This window comes from Cetorhinus maximus, chromosome 3 (assembly GCF_964194155.1).
Source record: "Cetorhinus maximus chromosome 3, sCetMax3.hap1.1, whole genome shotgun sequence".
Taxonomy (NCBI): Eukaryota; Metazoa; Chordata; class Chondrichthyes; order Lamniformes; family Cetorhinidae; genus Cetorhinus; species Cetorhinus maximus.
The window spans coordinates 202,744,060-202,759,980 of record NC_135881.1 but is presented as its reverse complement, the minus strand read 5'-3'; the positions used below and the strand labels follow the sequence as shown (position 1 = coordinate 202,759,980).

Sequence of the window (15,921 nt, the reverse complement as noted above, 5' to 3'; positions counted from 1 at the left end):
TTGGAAATCCGAGAGGCTGAGATGAGCAGGGTTGATCCGGCTCTATTTTCCTCCATGCTGAAGCTCTGTTGGTTAGAACTTACAGATATCTACTGGGACTAGTGACCCATCCTCGCACGAGGGAGCACCAGATCAACAGTGTCAAAACCCTGCAAATTTTATCCTATTTATAAAGTGTTTTTCTTCAACCACTCATCTCTGCAGAGACACTATTTGTTTGTCCTATGTTTGTTTGTGTGTGTTGGGGAATTTTAAAAGGGATAGATAGTTACACTTCTAGATTACAAATTGTGTGTTAACCAGTTCTTGAAACTTCTTTAATAAAGAAGTTTTGTTTTATAATAAATCTTTATTGAAAGAAGTCTGGTTAAAGCCTCTTTTAATCTGGGTCTAACAATAGCGAAGGTAAATAATTGCCGTTTTGGTAAGTGAATTAAATATTCACACTAATGATGTGACCTCTGGAGTTGTGGGGCTAGATAAACTGTGCACTTCTCCCATCCTGTTCGTAACAATAAGTAATGGAGAATTGCAGCATATAAAGAGAATGGTGAGCATAGTATGAACAGATTGTTTTGCATAGAGGGATCTTTTTGCAGTAAGCTTCAAGCTCACTGATGTGTTGGAATTTAGAAACTTTGGGGTAAATTTTATAAATTGGTCCTTGCACTTGATTTGCCACTTTCCCAGTTTTATTTTTGGCTATTGATTCTAAGACATAAAATTGGACACTGGGAAATTGGGCCTGGAGATCAATCAGCTCTCCTATTGATTGAGACTCAGTTTGGGAAGTACTAACTTGTAACTTTTGCCCCATTGTGTCATTAAGAATGATCTTGGTGTGAACGATCTTGGTGTGACATGAAATGAGGCAAAATCATATAAATAGGAAGTGCCTTGGTGATTTGAAGTGATGACAGTTGATAGTAATTATTCTGATCTCTCTTAAGGAAACTTGGCAACCCTATCCAATAATTAAGATGGAAGGAGAAGACAAAAGTTGGATACATATTGAGTAAAGGATGAGCTGAAAATATATATCTTTTTGAGGAAAAGGGATTGCAGTGTGTTGAATTACCAGCATGGTGACATTGAGTGTTGTAATTCTGATCTCTGTGGCCAGGTCCAGACTGGCATTTGCAGGATCCTCGAGAGAGGGTGGTCTTCAGGAGGCATGTAGTCCAGAGAGATCAGAAGAGAAGAATATTAAACATTAAAAAAAATCATGCAGTGATCTTCCTTTCGAGCCAACTTAAGAAACTAATTAAACTATTCTTCATTTCAGAACTTGTATACATTGATGCTTATCCAGTCCCCAATAATCTCACTTCTATGGATATATCAAGGTAAGTAACTTGTAGCAGGTTAGCCTATAAGACTATAAAGCCTGTAAAGACAGTTAAGCCTATAAAAAGAGAATTTTGGAGGTATTTTTGGAAAGTAAAAGAGGAAGAGAGAAGCGATATATCACGCTGCTGCTGTTCTACTTTTGCACTAGTTTTGCACCAGCTTCAAAGTAAATCTTGTACCAAAAGAGTAGTGTGACATAAGGATCTACTAATTACTTTTGTTGCAGTTCCTTCAAACTTTCCAAAAACCAATAATCTGAGCGCACATTCATGATGTATTAACTCGGCTTTAATGGCTAGACCTAGGATAATGCAAATGAATTCTAGTTCAACTGAGTCTGATGTTTTCCCTGAATATGCAGCGAGCAAAGCGATCCGTACAAACACAAGTGCTCTGGTTTTCCCCAAACTCTGAGCACAACAGTGTGTGACTGGGCTTAGACCGTTACCCTTGCACAGAGGCACACAAAGTTTTAAAGAAAGCTGTAGTACTGCCTGATAATAACACAGCATTTGCAAGTGAGGCATTATTGAATATATAAAGTTAGTTTTCAATAGTTTTTCATTTGCTGTATTTGCATTGTTTTGCTTTTGCAGAAACAGACTGGATAGCTTACCTGAATGGGTGTGTGAAAGTAAAAAGCTGGAGGTCTTGGATATTAGCCACAATCAAATCTGTGAGCTCCCTGCAAAGTAAGTATTGGTTCTTATAAGGCAACCGCAAAGGGAAAATTTAATAAGAACAACTTACAATCCATCTATATGTTATATTGTTAAGAATCTGTTACTAGCTAGTTAATAAGTATTATCCTTGAATTGAAATTTCTGTAAATTTTATTTACTCTTTCAAAGGGAGTGGGTGTGATGTCATGATGACTGAACTTGAATTTTAAAAATAATCCATTGGAAATCACAAAGTTCTTTACAATTTCCAAATGATGTAAAAGGCATATTTAACTTAAAGTTCATTCATCATGGATGATAAAAGTGTGGATTAGGGGCTCAGCAGTAATGGAGAGAGATATTGGAGCAAACAAACCAGATTACAAAAGTGGTTTGTAATTCTGGAAATATGCAGCAGGATAGGCAGTACCTGAGGAGAGAAACAGAATTAACATTTCAAGTCAATGACCCTTCATCAGAATTGAGGAAAGATAGAAATGTAATTGAACAAGTGAACAAGGTGGGGAAGGAAGAGCAGAAGAATAGGTCTGTGATAAGGCAGAGGGCAGGAGAGATTAAATGACACTCTTTCAATCTCTTTCATTTGCTCAAAACCTATTCCATTTCTATCTTTCCTCAGCTCTGATGAAGAGTCATCAGTCTGAAATGTTAACTCTGTTTCTCTCTCTACAGAATCTGCCTGGCCTGCTGAGTATTTCCAGCATTTTGTTTTTATTTCAGGCTTCCATCATCTGCAATATTTTGATTACAGAGGTGGAAAATAGTTGGTCTTGGTAATGGAAAAGATACAGGAAAAATCTTGGTTTGGGATCAATGCTCTCCATATCTTGGTATAAAGTGATTGCTGAACAAGGTCATTAAATTAAGGCCAGGGCACATGGGTGTTGGCTGAAACCAAAGAAGGTTGCTGATATTTTGGGGATATTCAAGCTGGAGGAAATATCCAGATATCCATGTGCAATATTGTGCAGTCAGTATAGTAATAGCCTTTTAATGGAGGAAGCAGAAGGGTGAAATAGGGCCTCCATTGCCATGCACATATAAGCTGATAAAGAGGTGAGAGTCAAGGACGGTGCCTTGGAGTATGCTGGAGGCGACTGTGGGTATGGTAAAAACCTCTGGATAGGATGTTATATCTTTGTTGTGACATGTATGAATGGAACTGAGAGAGAGTAGGGCCATGGATATTGTGGCAGTCCAAAGGTTGAAGACGTCAATTAGCAGTCATAAGCACAGATCAATGTTAGATGAGATTTTTCACTTGTTTGGTTCTCACTGGCCAATCGCAGTGCCAAATAAACCCAATAAGAAGTGTTTACTACTGAAACAACCAATGTTCCAAGGGACGAAACAGAAAATTGCGAAGTCCCATCAGCAATAGACATGCCTTTCAATAAATGGAACAACCCAGCTGGTTGTATGATCAGCTGCAATCAATGAGATTTCTAGAAAATGACACACATCAGTCAAAGATCACCATTAGGGGACAATAGGTCCTGCTTAAAGGAGTCTCAAAGATTTGAGAATTCTTAATACTAGCCGAGGAGTGGCACTGCTAAGACAGGATACAGAAAATCCTACAAACCTGCTTTTTGTACGTTATTGTATTATTTGCAGTTCCTTTTAAAAACATTCACTTTTTCAGCTCATTTGACAAAATGGTGCTAATTCAGTTATTGTATTATTGTGGACATAATAGATCAAGTCAAAAGAACCAGGGATTCACATTCATTCCCATTTGCATATAATGAGTTTTCTGTACCTACCGTGGTTGTATTTTCTTGATCGGTTTTGACAGAGTTGATAATTTCACTGATGAGAAACATAGAATTTAATATTGTCTGTTTTCTTGTCAGGTTGTTCTGCAGTGGTAGTTTACGCAAACTGCTGGCAGGTCACAACCAGCTCCGGAGACTTCCAGAACGATTTGAGCGGACGCACGCAGAGGTTCTTGACATCCAGCACAATCACCTAATTGAGTTGCCCTCAAACCTTTTCTTAAAAGCTGACTGGTAATGAATTCTAAACACTCTCAAATTATTTTTGTACCTTATTACACCTGACAATTTTCAACATGCTAGTATCCATGATAACTGACTAGTCTGTTTGGAAGTAATGAAACAATGATCAGCAGCCAATTTTAATGAATCCTAAAGTTTTGTTGAACGTTGGTCCTGGCACAGTTGTAGCACTCTTGCTTCTGAGTCAGAAAGTTGCAGGTTCAAGTCTCACTCAAGACTTGAGCACACACAGCTCGCGATGTGGAGCTGACAGACTACTCTATAGCCAGAGATGCATTTTTAAATGAGACACTGAATGGAGGCTTATTCATGTCGACATAATCAAACTCATGGCACTATTTGAAGAACAGAGACAGACTGGCACTATTTGAAGAACAGGGAGAGACTGGCCTGACTTCCATATTCTTTAGTAAAATTGGATTACCTGGTCATTTATGTTATTGCTGTTTTATGGGACCTTTCTGTGTGCAAATTGTCTGCCATCTCTGCATATATTACAACAGTGACAATACTTCATAAGCATTTCATTGGATGTGAAATGCTATTCGATGTCTTGGTATGAAAGGCTTCATATAAATGCAAGTAGATCTTTCTTGGATGAAGAAGTAGGGGGTTGAATGTCCAAATTGCAGACGACTAAGTTAGGAAGTTAGGAGCAGGAAGTTACAAAGGAACATAACAGACTCAGGAAGTGGAATAGCTATGGCGGGTCAAATTCAATACAGGGAAGTGTAAAATCATCCACTTGGATCTGAGAAAGCCATATCATAATATTTTCTTAATGGTGAGAGATTAGGAATTCTGAAGGAGCAAAGGGATTTGACTATCCTTGCGTAGAAAGCACTGACAGCACAGGTATAAAAGTATTACAAAATGGCTAATGGAATGTCAGAGGGGGCTTATCTCAAGGGGGTTGGAACTCAGAAGTAAAGAACTGGTGCTTCAGCTGTACAGTGTATGGTCAAATCCTACCTGGGGTACTGCATTCAATTTTTGTCAATTAACCTCAGGAAAGATATTGGCCTTGGAAGATGTAGAGCACAGATTCACTAGAATATGCCAGGGCTTAAGAGACTAAATTATGACGACAGGTTGCATAACCTTAAAGGCCTTATATAAAAGCTATGGAAGTTGAAACTAAATGGTGAACTATATTACTGAGGCGCATGTGAGGGTGATTCACAGGTGAATTGAAAATGTGACAGCCACCATTACTATCCTGCTCAATTTGTAGCTGTACCCAGCACTAAAAGAGAGAAGTTGAGAGTTAATTCTTGAACATAAGTTGTAGAATGTCAAATTCTAGTGCAATTCCAAATTATAGTGTAAAATTGAGCCCCAAGGCCTGAATATTTAAGACCCCGTGCTACTAAATACATGACAAGAGGCCAACATTGTCCTCTATTGATTCAACTGTAGAGAAATTAGTATCTAAAAAATATATTAAAAAGTCATAATAATGCTGATATTTATTTCCCCCGTTTTGTATATAGGTCAGTGATGTTGTTCAGTCAATGTTGCAGTTAGGACAATCAGTTTGCTGTTTGGTATTTACTTACTGTAAATTACAGCATATAGGTCAACTTGGTATATAAGACAACCTGATTTTTTTCGGCCACAAAAGTCAGGTTTTTGCATATGCTCACATATAAGTTGACCTGCCCCCCCCCCCCCTGTTCTTTTGCCACTATGTACTAGAGTCGCATTAGTAGCAGCTTCCATTTTTCACCCCACAAATGCATGTTTTACTTACTGGTAACTTATAACTGGGTGCAAAGAATCAAGCAGGCGTGACAGGCTATGTTGCGAAGATGAGTGGGAGGTTAAGACACGCCCACGCAGTGCAGGCTCCAATGGTGAATGACAAAAGTAGAGACCACTCATACCTATGGTGGCGGTTCATACTCGACAAATAAGTCAACTCCTGTTTTTGAAACAATTATTCAAGGCTTCAAAGAACGACTGAAATTTACAGTATTCAGTGATCTGCTACAGCACATTCTTTATAATATGAGATTGTCTCAGTGTTGGGTAAAAGATAGGATCTTACAAAATTATTAAATCATTAAAATTTTGATGACTAATTGGAATCTTTTTTCTCCCCAACAGTTTGCGGTGCCTCAACGTTTCAGCAAATAAATTGGAGATACTCCCTCCCTCCTGCCTGTCTGAGGAAAGCAACAGTGTATTACAAGAGTTGTACCTAACAAATAATTATCTCACAGATAAATGTGTGCCATTGCTTACAGGGCACACTTGTCTTAAGGTTCTACATCTCGCATACAACCGGCTACAGAGCTTTCCAGCCAGGTGAGATTGCCCAGCCATCCCTGTACCAAACAATACTAATATGGAAATCCACTCCCTGTGTGATTCTATCTTTTCAGAATTGTGCTAGAGAAAGCTGTAGTTGTTTTATGAATGTATCTAAGGTTTCGGTAAAATATTGTTGCACTAAGTAGCTACAGAGTACAGTGATTTTCAGGCACACAATGGCTGACTGAAGTAAATAGAGGGGTAATTTGAAATTGGAGCAACATTTAGGAAAGATATGAAGGTGTTAGAGAGGGTGCAGAAAGGATTTACGAGAATGGTTCCAGGAATGAAGGACTTCAGTTACATGCATAAATTGCAGAAGCTGAGCTGTGCTCCTCAGGGAAGAGAAAGCTGAGAAGAGATTTGATAAAAGTGCTCAAAATCATGAGGGACCTGGACATAGTAGATAGGGAGAACCTGTCCCCATTGACGGAAGGGTCAAGAACTGAGGACACCGATTTAAGGTGAATGGCAAAAGAACCGAAGACGACATGAGGAAATATTTTTTTTATGCAGCATGTGATCAGAATCTGGAATGTACCGCCTGAGTGTGTGGTGGAGGCAGATTCAATGGTGGCTTTCAAAAGAGAATTGGATAATTATCCAAAGAGAAAAAAAATTGCAGGGCTATGAAGAAAGGGCAGGGGAGTGACACCAGGTGAGTTGCTCTTGCAGGGAGCCGGCATGAACACGATGGGCTGAATAGCCGCCTTCTGTGGTCTAACCATTCTACGGGCAGAACATTACGCTTGGCGTGCAGGCGCGCACCCGACAAGCCAGAGCATAACATTACGCCTGATGATGGGTGTGTGTTCCGATGTTATCGCGCAGTCTCGCAATATTTTGTTCGGCGGGCGTGTGCCTGCCAATAATTAAAAGGCATATTAAGGCCATTAACAATCTAATTAAATTCAAATTTACGCTGCCCGTCCAACCTAACGATTGGCGGGCAGGCGAAAAGGCCAAGCGGCCTTTACATTTTTTAGGAAACCTCATCCATGAACGGGATGAGGTTTCCTAAAGCAAATGAACTTTAAATAAAATCTTTATTTTTGAATTTAAAACATGTCCCAGCTCATGAAGGGACATGTTTTATTAAATTTTTATTCATCATGTTTTTTTTACATAGTGCTTCAATCTCCCTGAGGCAGCTCCGTGCCTCAGGGAGAATGAAGTGCGCTTTCTTGCGCATGCGCGAACTGCATGCTAGGTCCGGCTCTCCCTCCTCCCTCTCCCGCCTGCACAGGCAGCGCTCAGCGCTGCTGCTTGCGTTCCAAGTGGGGCGGGCCTTAATTGGCATGTCCGTGTGAAATCACAGTGCGAAGCTGATCACGGGCAGTGGCCGGCTTCCCAACTGCCCTAACCAAGGGCAAAATCCTGTCCTATTGTAATTGTAAACCTGTAATTCTTGTGAAAACGCACCACACTGAGCGATGATAAAGATAATGGATTGACGGACTAAGTTTTCTGTTGCTGAGAATGCCATGTACTCTGCTCACATTTGTTTATTTCTTAGATCTGAGCACACAATTCAAGGCTAGCACTCCAATGCAGTACTGAGGGAGTGCTGCACTGTTGGAGGTGCCATCATTTGGATGTGATATTAAACCGAGGCCTCATCTGTGCTCTTGGTGGACGTAAAAGCTTATATTGCACTCTTTCAAAGAAGAGCAGGGGAGTTATTCCTTGTGTCCTGACCAATATTTATCCCTCAATTGGCATCACAAAAAATAGACAATCTAGCCATTATCACCTTGCCGTTTGTGGGAGTTTGCTGTGAACAAATTCACTGCTGTGTTTCCTACACTACAACAGTGACTGCATTTCAAAAAGTACTTCATTGGCTGTTAAAGCACCTTGAGATGGCCAGTGGTCCTGAAAACTGCTATATAAATGCAAATCTCTTTTTCTGGACATTAATAGGTTCATTTAACCCGTACAGCCAATGAAAGTATATTTTTTCACTTCCTCAGTCATGAGCTGCAGACTTTCTCACAATGATTATTTGTGAGAACAAAGCAAATTGTTAGTTGTGGGAATGGGACAGGTATTAAGGGTATGTCAGTAAGAATTTATCCCCTTCCCCACCCTTGGAGATGAATGGCTCCTGCAATTGTACTGCTCTATTTAGCTTTCCTAAGCAAGTTTTATCCACACAGGTCATAATTCATTGCTGTTTGATCACATATAGGAACAGTGTTTCTGATAACAAAAACAAAAATACCTGGAAAAACTCAGCAGGTCTGGCAGCATCTTAGTCATACGGACTCGAAACGTTAACTGTGTTCCTCTCCGCAGATGCTGCCAGACCTGCTGAGTTTTTCCAGGTATTTTTGTTTTTGTTTTGGATTTCTAGCACCCGCAGTTCTTGCTTTTATCTTAGTGTTTCTGATAATGCTTCTTTTTCAGGTCAGTAAATGGACTGCTAATTGTAAGAAAGATGCTTGCTTTCCTCATTATTAGATGAAGTTTATATAAATGTTTCTCACCTCTTTTACAGTAAAATGGCAAAACTTGAAGAATTGGAAGAAATCGATCTAAGTGGGAACAAACTGAAAACCATTCCAACCACCATTATGAATTGCAAGAGGATGCACACTGTTATTGCACATTCTAACTGTATTGAAGTCTTCCCTGAAGTGATGCAACTCCCTGAAATTAAGGCAAGAAAATATGCCCAATTCCTATTATCTACAGAGCAAAAAATAATCAATATAACTATAGAAGCAATAAAAATACTGATTTAACAGCTGGTGCCTGGAGCTTTTAGAGCTAGTATCAGAGCTCAGAGAAAAGCTGGCATTATCCAAAATAATTTTGGATGTTTTATATATTCCGTTATTTTTTTGTATGAATTTTATGGTGCTGACTCTGGTCCATGCCAGTATCATGTGGCTAGAAGATAAAATATGATAAGTTTTAGGAATGGAGAAAAAATGTTAAGCCTAGCAAGCCTATTGTTTTTTTATTGACTTTACCTTCCTCCTCACCATATCATTCAGTCCTTTACCAACACTTCCAATTGTGTATTGAGCCTGTGTATAATGTCTGCATTTAATGGCCTTCCCTGGGGATTAACTCGGCTACCTCCCTGAATGAAGAGGTTCGGTTTGACTTCCCTTCTTAATTCCAGTTGTTTAAGTGGTAACCAATTTTATTAGAATCCATTGCTACAGCAATTTTCCTGGGCCTAAATTTCTTTTCTATCCCAGGACATCCTATTTTAAGCACTGCTTCTCTGTTGTATTTGCCATTTTCTTTTGTTGTTGTTTCAATTTAGACAGGGAAAAAATGGAAAAAGAAACAATTCTTAGCCACGTGTGCACATGTCCATAAAAAGCAATAGTGTCTGCTAGATTGAGAATATATTTTTGGCAGTTCAATTCAAATTACCAACACATTCAAAATATTGAGCCTGGATTATATTGTGGAGTCTCAGCATATTGAATTGACTGTTGCCTGATGTTAAGTGATTTGGTCTAAGAATTAATTCTTAACTTCCATTGCAAACAGCGATTGAGATTTTTATCTGATCAATTTTACTTAAATTAATTTTCTGATACGCTGCATTTGAAAGTACAAAGGTATAAATAACGTGAATGGAGTTGGATATTCTTAATTTCTTAGAAGCCCTCACTACCTCTAATCTCTGTATCCAGCAATCATAGCTGTAGTCGATGCTGATGTAGGTCAACTCATAGGATTGGAAATAGAGATTTGCATATTTCAAATGAAACAAAACCAGCTTTATAAGACAATTATTCTTTAGTAGTTGCCAGGAAGACCATTAATAAGTTCATATTTCATTTAAATCAGATATCCTCTTTAGACAAAACAAACTTGTTGTTTAGGAGAATTAAATCAAGGATCATGTTCGTTATAGATTTCTTTGTAGCAGAATTTTTCTTAAAGATACTCTAAATGATTTGTTTATTTTAACTTAAATCTTTTTGTCTAATCCCACAAATGGAATCATATTTCTAGTTTCAATTCTCTTAAGCCTTGGGATCAGGACATTGTAGTTTCCACAGTGGTAGAAATTTTCTATACAAGTGTCATAATAAGACAATACCCAGGCAAAACCAGTTATTTCCACTGGGGTAATTGGCATGTACAATATGTACAATTAAAAACTTCAACTCAGAAATGTGCTGCACACTTTTTTTTGCCGTAAATGCCATTTTACAAGTCTATTCAACCAGAACTAAATGTTTACCCTATCTGTACAATTGGGAAAAAAGGGAAAGAAAGCTTTCAGTTTGTGCAAGAGTACAATTCATAAGTCCCCTTGATTCTTGCCTAGGCAGTAGCTAACAGAATCTTGCATAACTCAGTAAGTATGGGAAGCAGGAGGTTGATGAACTGGAATCCAGCCAAACCCATTGCCTGTGTACTTCTTTCTGCAGTGCGTTGACCTGAGCTGTAATGAGCTGAACGAGATCACATTGCCTGAAAATCTGCCACTGAAACTGCAGGAACTAGACCTGACTGGAAACCCCAGGCTGGTCCTGGATCACAAAACTCTGGAGCTGCTGAAGTAGGCAATCACCATTCCCTCTTAATATTGTGTCAGCAATCAGTTTTGTTCTCTTGTGCAGCTTTCTGTAGCCTGTGGCGAATGCGGTCTTTGAACCTTAGATTTTACTGAGTGTTTAAATTACTTATTCTCACTCAAGCATGAGAAAGGAATGTACTTTCCCAGGACAGACTGCTTGACTGAAATTATATAACTTATCTATTTTATATATAAATATTTATGCCTGCGTTTATATGATACATTGAAGGTAAATTAATTAACTTTATAGATCTATATGAACAGAACTTCATTCAATTAGCAGATATCTGAATTGTTTAAAAAAATACTAGGGCCTGGATTATCATGCCTCTAGAGGTGGGGAGAATTTAAAAATGGCAGACAGGATCCGATTATGCAATTTCTGCCCCCATTCCTGGCATCTCCAATTTTTGTTGGCCCAAGATAAGGGTGTGGATAGTGAGCCTGCACCCTGGACTCTTGACCTGACCGGCTCCATTGTGGGGGTAGTTATCTCCTACCCCCTCTGGCAATTTTCTTAGAATTGGGCCAGCTTCTCCATGACTTGTGGTTCACAGCCACCAGAGAAGATGTGAACCATGGTCTGGATTTGAGAGGTTTTTGAAAGATAATGTCAAGAGGTCTTATCCATGCCCCTTCCCCACCGTCAACCATGCTAACTCGTGACCTCCACCCATCTCCAATGGCCCCTCACCCCTCGTTGCACTTCCATACTTAAAAAATGCATGATGAGGCTTGGCTGAGAGCCTAGACTCCCATAAAATGTTTTACTTTGTTGACACAGCTGGGAGAACGATAAACTTTGCCTGACTGACAGTGTTATGATGTTATAATAAGCTATTTTTTCTGTGATCTATTTTGTCAATATCTCAGTCTTTATTTTCACAAGATAAAGAGGTGTCAAGTGCTTATAGCTTCTGTTATTGAGACTTTAAAGGTCTGGTTGATTGGCACTTTTATAGGGTTGTAGCAACAGCAGTTTTTTTTAAGATCATTATGAATGGGTGCTTTTTAAGCCGTTCCAATCAAGCCATTTTTACTACAGAGTTCAGTGGTTCTGTGCAGTGTATGCTCTGTGAATGGGCATAGAAGTGCCACGAGTTGGCATGGAGGGTATGAGGGCCATTGGGAGTAGGTGGGGGGCATGAGTTGGCCTAGATGTGACATGGGGAGTATGTGAGGGGTGAGGACTAGAGGTGCTAAAATATAAACAAACAGCTGGGACAAAGTGCCAGAGAACCAAGGCAGGCTTTTTAAATAGCTGTCTCAGCATTCGGCCACCCCAGTCTGCTTACGTGGACGGTTGCCTCAACTCCATCCCCAACTTGGCTCTCCCTCAGCACCCCGGAATGAAAGCTGGGCACATTCTACCAAGATGAGTCTGCGATCTCGAAGATGAAAATCCAGGCCTCAGTATCTCTTGCATTGTGGAAATGGAGCAAGAGATGTCATCATGGTTGACTAAAAAAAGTTGTATTTTTAAAAATTTACCTGAGTGAAGAATTCATCTTTATTCATCAAAGAAAACTGCACAAAATTTTGATAGTCACAGCAACAAACGAAACTTCAGAAATAATATAAACAGTTAGAAAGCAGAGCAGTTTCAAAGAAGAATCATATTGGACTCGAAACATTAACTCTGTTTCTCTCTCCACAATACTGCCAAACCTGCTGAATTTTTCCCGCGCTTTCTGTTTTTATTTCAGATCTCCAGCAACTCAGTATTTTGCTTTATTAGAAAGCAGAGTACTTGACTTGCACACCAACCTACAGATCAATAAGGTTAACTGGCTAATTGGGCTATTTGATGTCAGTGGAAAATCATTTATTTTTGCATCTTTATTGTATAAACTACAAACAAATGATTAAAAGCTGACCTCTGTGGTAAAATTGAAGCCCTAGATGAATGTTGCATACAGAGGTCTATCAGTATCACTGTCTTTTTTTTGTAGAAAGTAGAATAGTTTGTCATTTGATCTTTGTGGCCTAAGTTCTCTAGAGTCTCTGATTTACCATTTTCATCATTGTACTTATTCAGAAACCTCTTTCAGAATCCTGCAGGTGTCATGGGGAGTGTGTGAGGGGCGAGGGCTAGAGGGCCGAAAATATAAGCAATGTCTGGGGCAAAGTCTTTTGAATAGCCCGCCTCCGATCTGCTTCCAGGGGCAGCGGGCTCAATTCCATCCTGCATTCACCACCCCGCCAACCCGGAGTGAAAATTAGGTCTAACAGGGTACTTTCAACCAAGACGGGTCTGCCGGGCCAGGAAATTTCCCAACTCCAGCTACCTGTCTCAAAGACGAAAATCCGGACCTGGATATCTCTTGCATATTCCGTGCACCTCTCTCTTGCACTTCCATGCCCATTCGCCCAGTATACACTCTGCATGAACAGAACCACTGAACACTATAGTAAATAACTCCACTGGAAGCATAGAGCTTTCATAACAGATTTTTAAAAAAATCAAATACTATGAAAAGCTTGTTCATATTTTTACACTGCTCATATATTTTAAAAGTACAAAGTGGTCTAATTGATTTGTTTTCTTCTCTCCCCTCAAACCCTCTTTCTCTCTCTCTCCCCCCCCCCCCCCCCCCCGGCAATTAATTCATCTCAGTAATATCCGTTGCTTCAAGATAGATCAGTCCTCCGCATCTTTTACAGTCGGCGAAGCTTCCGGTGCACCTGCTGTGTGGAGTCACGGCTATACAGAAGTTTCTGGAGTGAAGAACAGGTGTGTTTATATTGTGATAACTGCAGGGAAAATGGAATTTGTGCCATGGAAAGCGTGTACATCATCTGCTCTGAGAGGTTCTCATGTGAAAGTCAGTTTAAAAAAAAGTTTGCAAATTACTGAAGAAACCAATCCTGGAAGCTAGATTTGTCTGTTGTGATCTGGTCTGCTCTTTGCAGAAGATTCTTTCCTTTGTTTGTGCCGTTGCTAGGATGAAGAAAGTAACTGACACGTTACGTCTATATAAGATCCTTGTGTCTTCAGAAGTAAAGAGCTAGTGTCTTAATGGATCTTTACAAATTCAAAAACTTCTTTATCTTCCACTGAAGTAAGTTTATAGAAGAATTGAAAAGGAGAATGACAGAAATGAGAGCAACCTCAGAAAATGAATACGCAAAAGAAATTCAATCCATAGAATTGAATTTAAGTACCACATGGCAGTTACCAAAAAAAAAAACTGCATTCTCTTGGCTAAAACTAAATGTAGTTATCATTTTTAAACCTTCAGGCTGCCATAAATAATTGGAGGATTTATTGTGCAGTGATGGAGAGTAGTAATCGGCCTTTTCCAAAGGTTTTATATCAAGTTTTTTATATGTTGCAATTAAACCGTTCCTTACACTTTTTAAAGATGACCTGAGTCAATATTTTGAGATGGTGCAGCTGTTTTTGTAAAACCATACAATGTAAATTTTAATTGTGAAGAGATTTGAAACACTTCCTTGAAACCTCGATAAGCCAACAAGAAAATTAGGATATTTTTAAAGAAGATGATTGTGAGGGGAAAGAAATGGTAAACTTGCTTTCTTTATTTCACACCCAGGTTATGTGTGGCTGCCTTGTCAGTGAATAATTTTTGTGACAACAGAGAGGCTCTGTATGGAGTATTTGATGGTGACCGGAATGTAGAAGTGCCCTACCTCCTGCAGTGCACCATGAGCGATGTTTTGGCAGAGGAACTGCAGAAATCAAAGAGCGATGAGGAATACATGACTAATACTTTCCTGGTCATGCAGAGGTTAGTAAATTCATTGGTAATCTGTTACATGATGATGTGTTGTTGCTCCTGGATAGTTTGCGTTGCAATTTAATACCATCTTATTTGAATAGAGAAATGTAGTGGACTGTCTGGTATCGGTTGTCCAATTAAGCTGTCTCGGTTCGGCTAAGCCGGTGACATAATGTCTTATTGCCCTCATGCATGTTCTGTTTGTCTGTGCCTGTGATCAACTATGTTTATTTTTTTTAAATCAGAAAAAAATGGTAATCTGAAACCCAGATTTACAATTTATTTTCACTTGTAAATAATGTTTTCTGCTAAAGAAAATAGTTTGGAAGCTTAACATTCATTATTCCTCACTCAATAATGTTTTTAAATGATTGATTAATATTCAAAATGACAACACAGAAGTAGTGCAATACCTCACTTCATATGCTGCCATGGAGTCATATAATTCATTTTCACTTGTAATCATCCCTATGTTCATCCCTCAATTTTTATATTTAAGAAAGAGGACAGAACATGTTCAGGGAAATATAAATCAGTCAGGTAAACATCAGTGGTAGGAAAAATAATGGAGTTCTCACTAAAGGAGAGAAAAGAAGAACATCTAGAAATGAGAAATATAACAAATAGTCAGCATGGGTTTCAAAAGGGAAACTCTAGCTTGACCAGCATATTGAAGTTTTTGAGGAGATAACAGCAAGAGTAGACAATAGTAATGAAGTTGATGTAATTCACCTGGATTTTCAAAAGGGCTTTGACAAGGTGTCCCATAAGGAATAAGATCAGGGAATGTGGAGTTGGAGAGAAGTGGCAGAATGGTTTACTAGCTGGCTAAAAGATAGAAAGCAGAGAGTGGGAATAAAGGATAGTTATTCAGAATGGCAGAAGTTAGGAAGTGGTGTTCCACAAGGATCAGTCCTGGGATGACACCTGTTCACAATTCACATTAACAATTTGGACTTTGGAATTAGAAACATAATTTCTAAATTTGCAGATGACATCAAATTGGTGGGGATGATCAATATTGAGGAGGACTGCAACAGATTACAGGAGGACATTGATAAACTTGCAGAATGAGCAAATAATTGACAAATGAAGTTTAACACAGATAAAGGTTCTGTAAGAAGACTAGGGAGGTCTCTTGGTGCTTGGAAGGTGCAAGTCGAGATGGGATTGAGGAATAAAAGGATCTCTGAGTACAAATACACCAATCGCTAAAAGTTGCACCACAGTGCAGCGAAGTTATTTTAAAAAAA

At 39.1% G+C, this 15,921-nt stretch overlaps 1 protein-coding gene across 1 annotated transcript in view; it reads left to right on the top strand.

Annotated features, from left to right (window-relative positions):
• phlpp1 (PH domain and leucine rich repeat protein phosphatase 1) overlaps positions 1 to 15,921 on the top strand; it is a 170,010-nt gene that overhangs the window by 144,252 nt on the left and 9,837 nt on the right. Inside the window, exons 8-15 of the mRNA XM_078539642.1 lie at positions 1,286 to 1,346; positions 1,947 to 2,042; positions 3,890 to 4,045; positions 6,164 to 6,364; positions 8,871 to 9,033; positions 10,777 to 10,907; positions 13,543 to 13,659; positions 14,483 to 14,677. Coding sequence (XP_078395768.1) covers positions 1,286 to 1,346; positions 1,947 to 2,042; positions 3,890 to 4,045; positions 6,164 to 6,364; positions 8,871 to 9,033; positions 10,777 to 10,907; positions 13,543 to 13,659; positions 14,483 to 14,677 — 1,120 coding nt within the window. The remainder of the gene's footprint in view (positions 1 to 1,285; positions 1,347 to 1,946; positions 2,043 to 3,889; positions 4,046 to 6,163; positions 6,365 to 8,870; positions 9,034 to 10,776; positions 10,908 to 13,542; positions 13,660 to 14,482; positions 14,678 to 15,921) is intronic.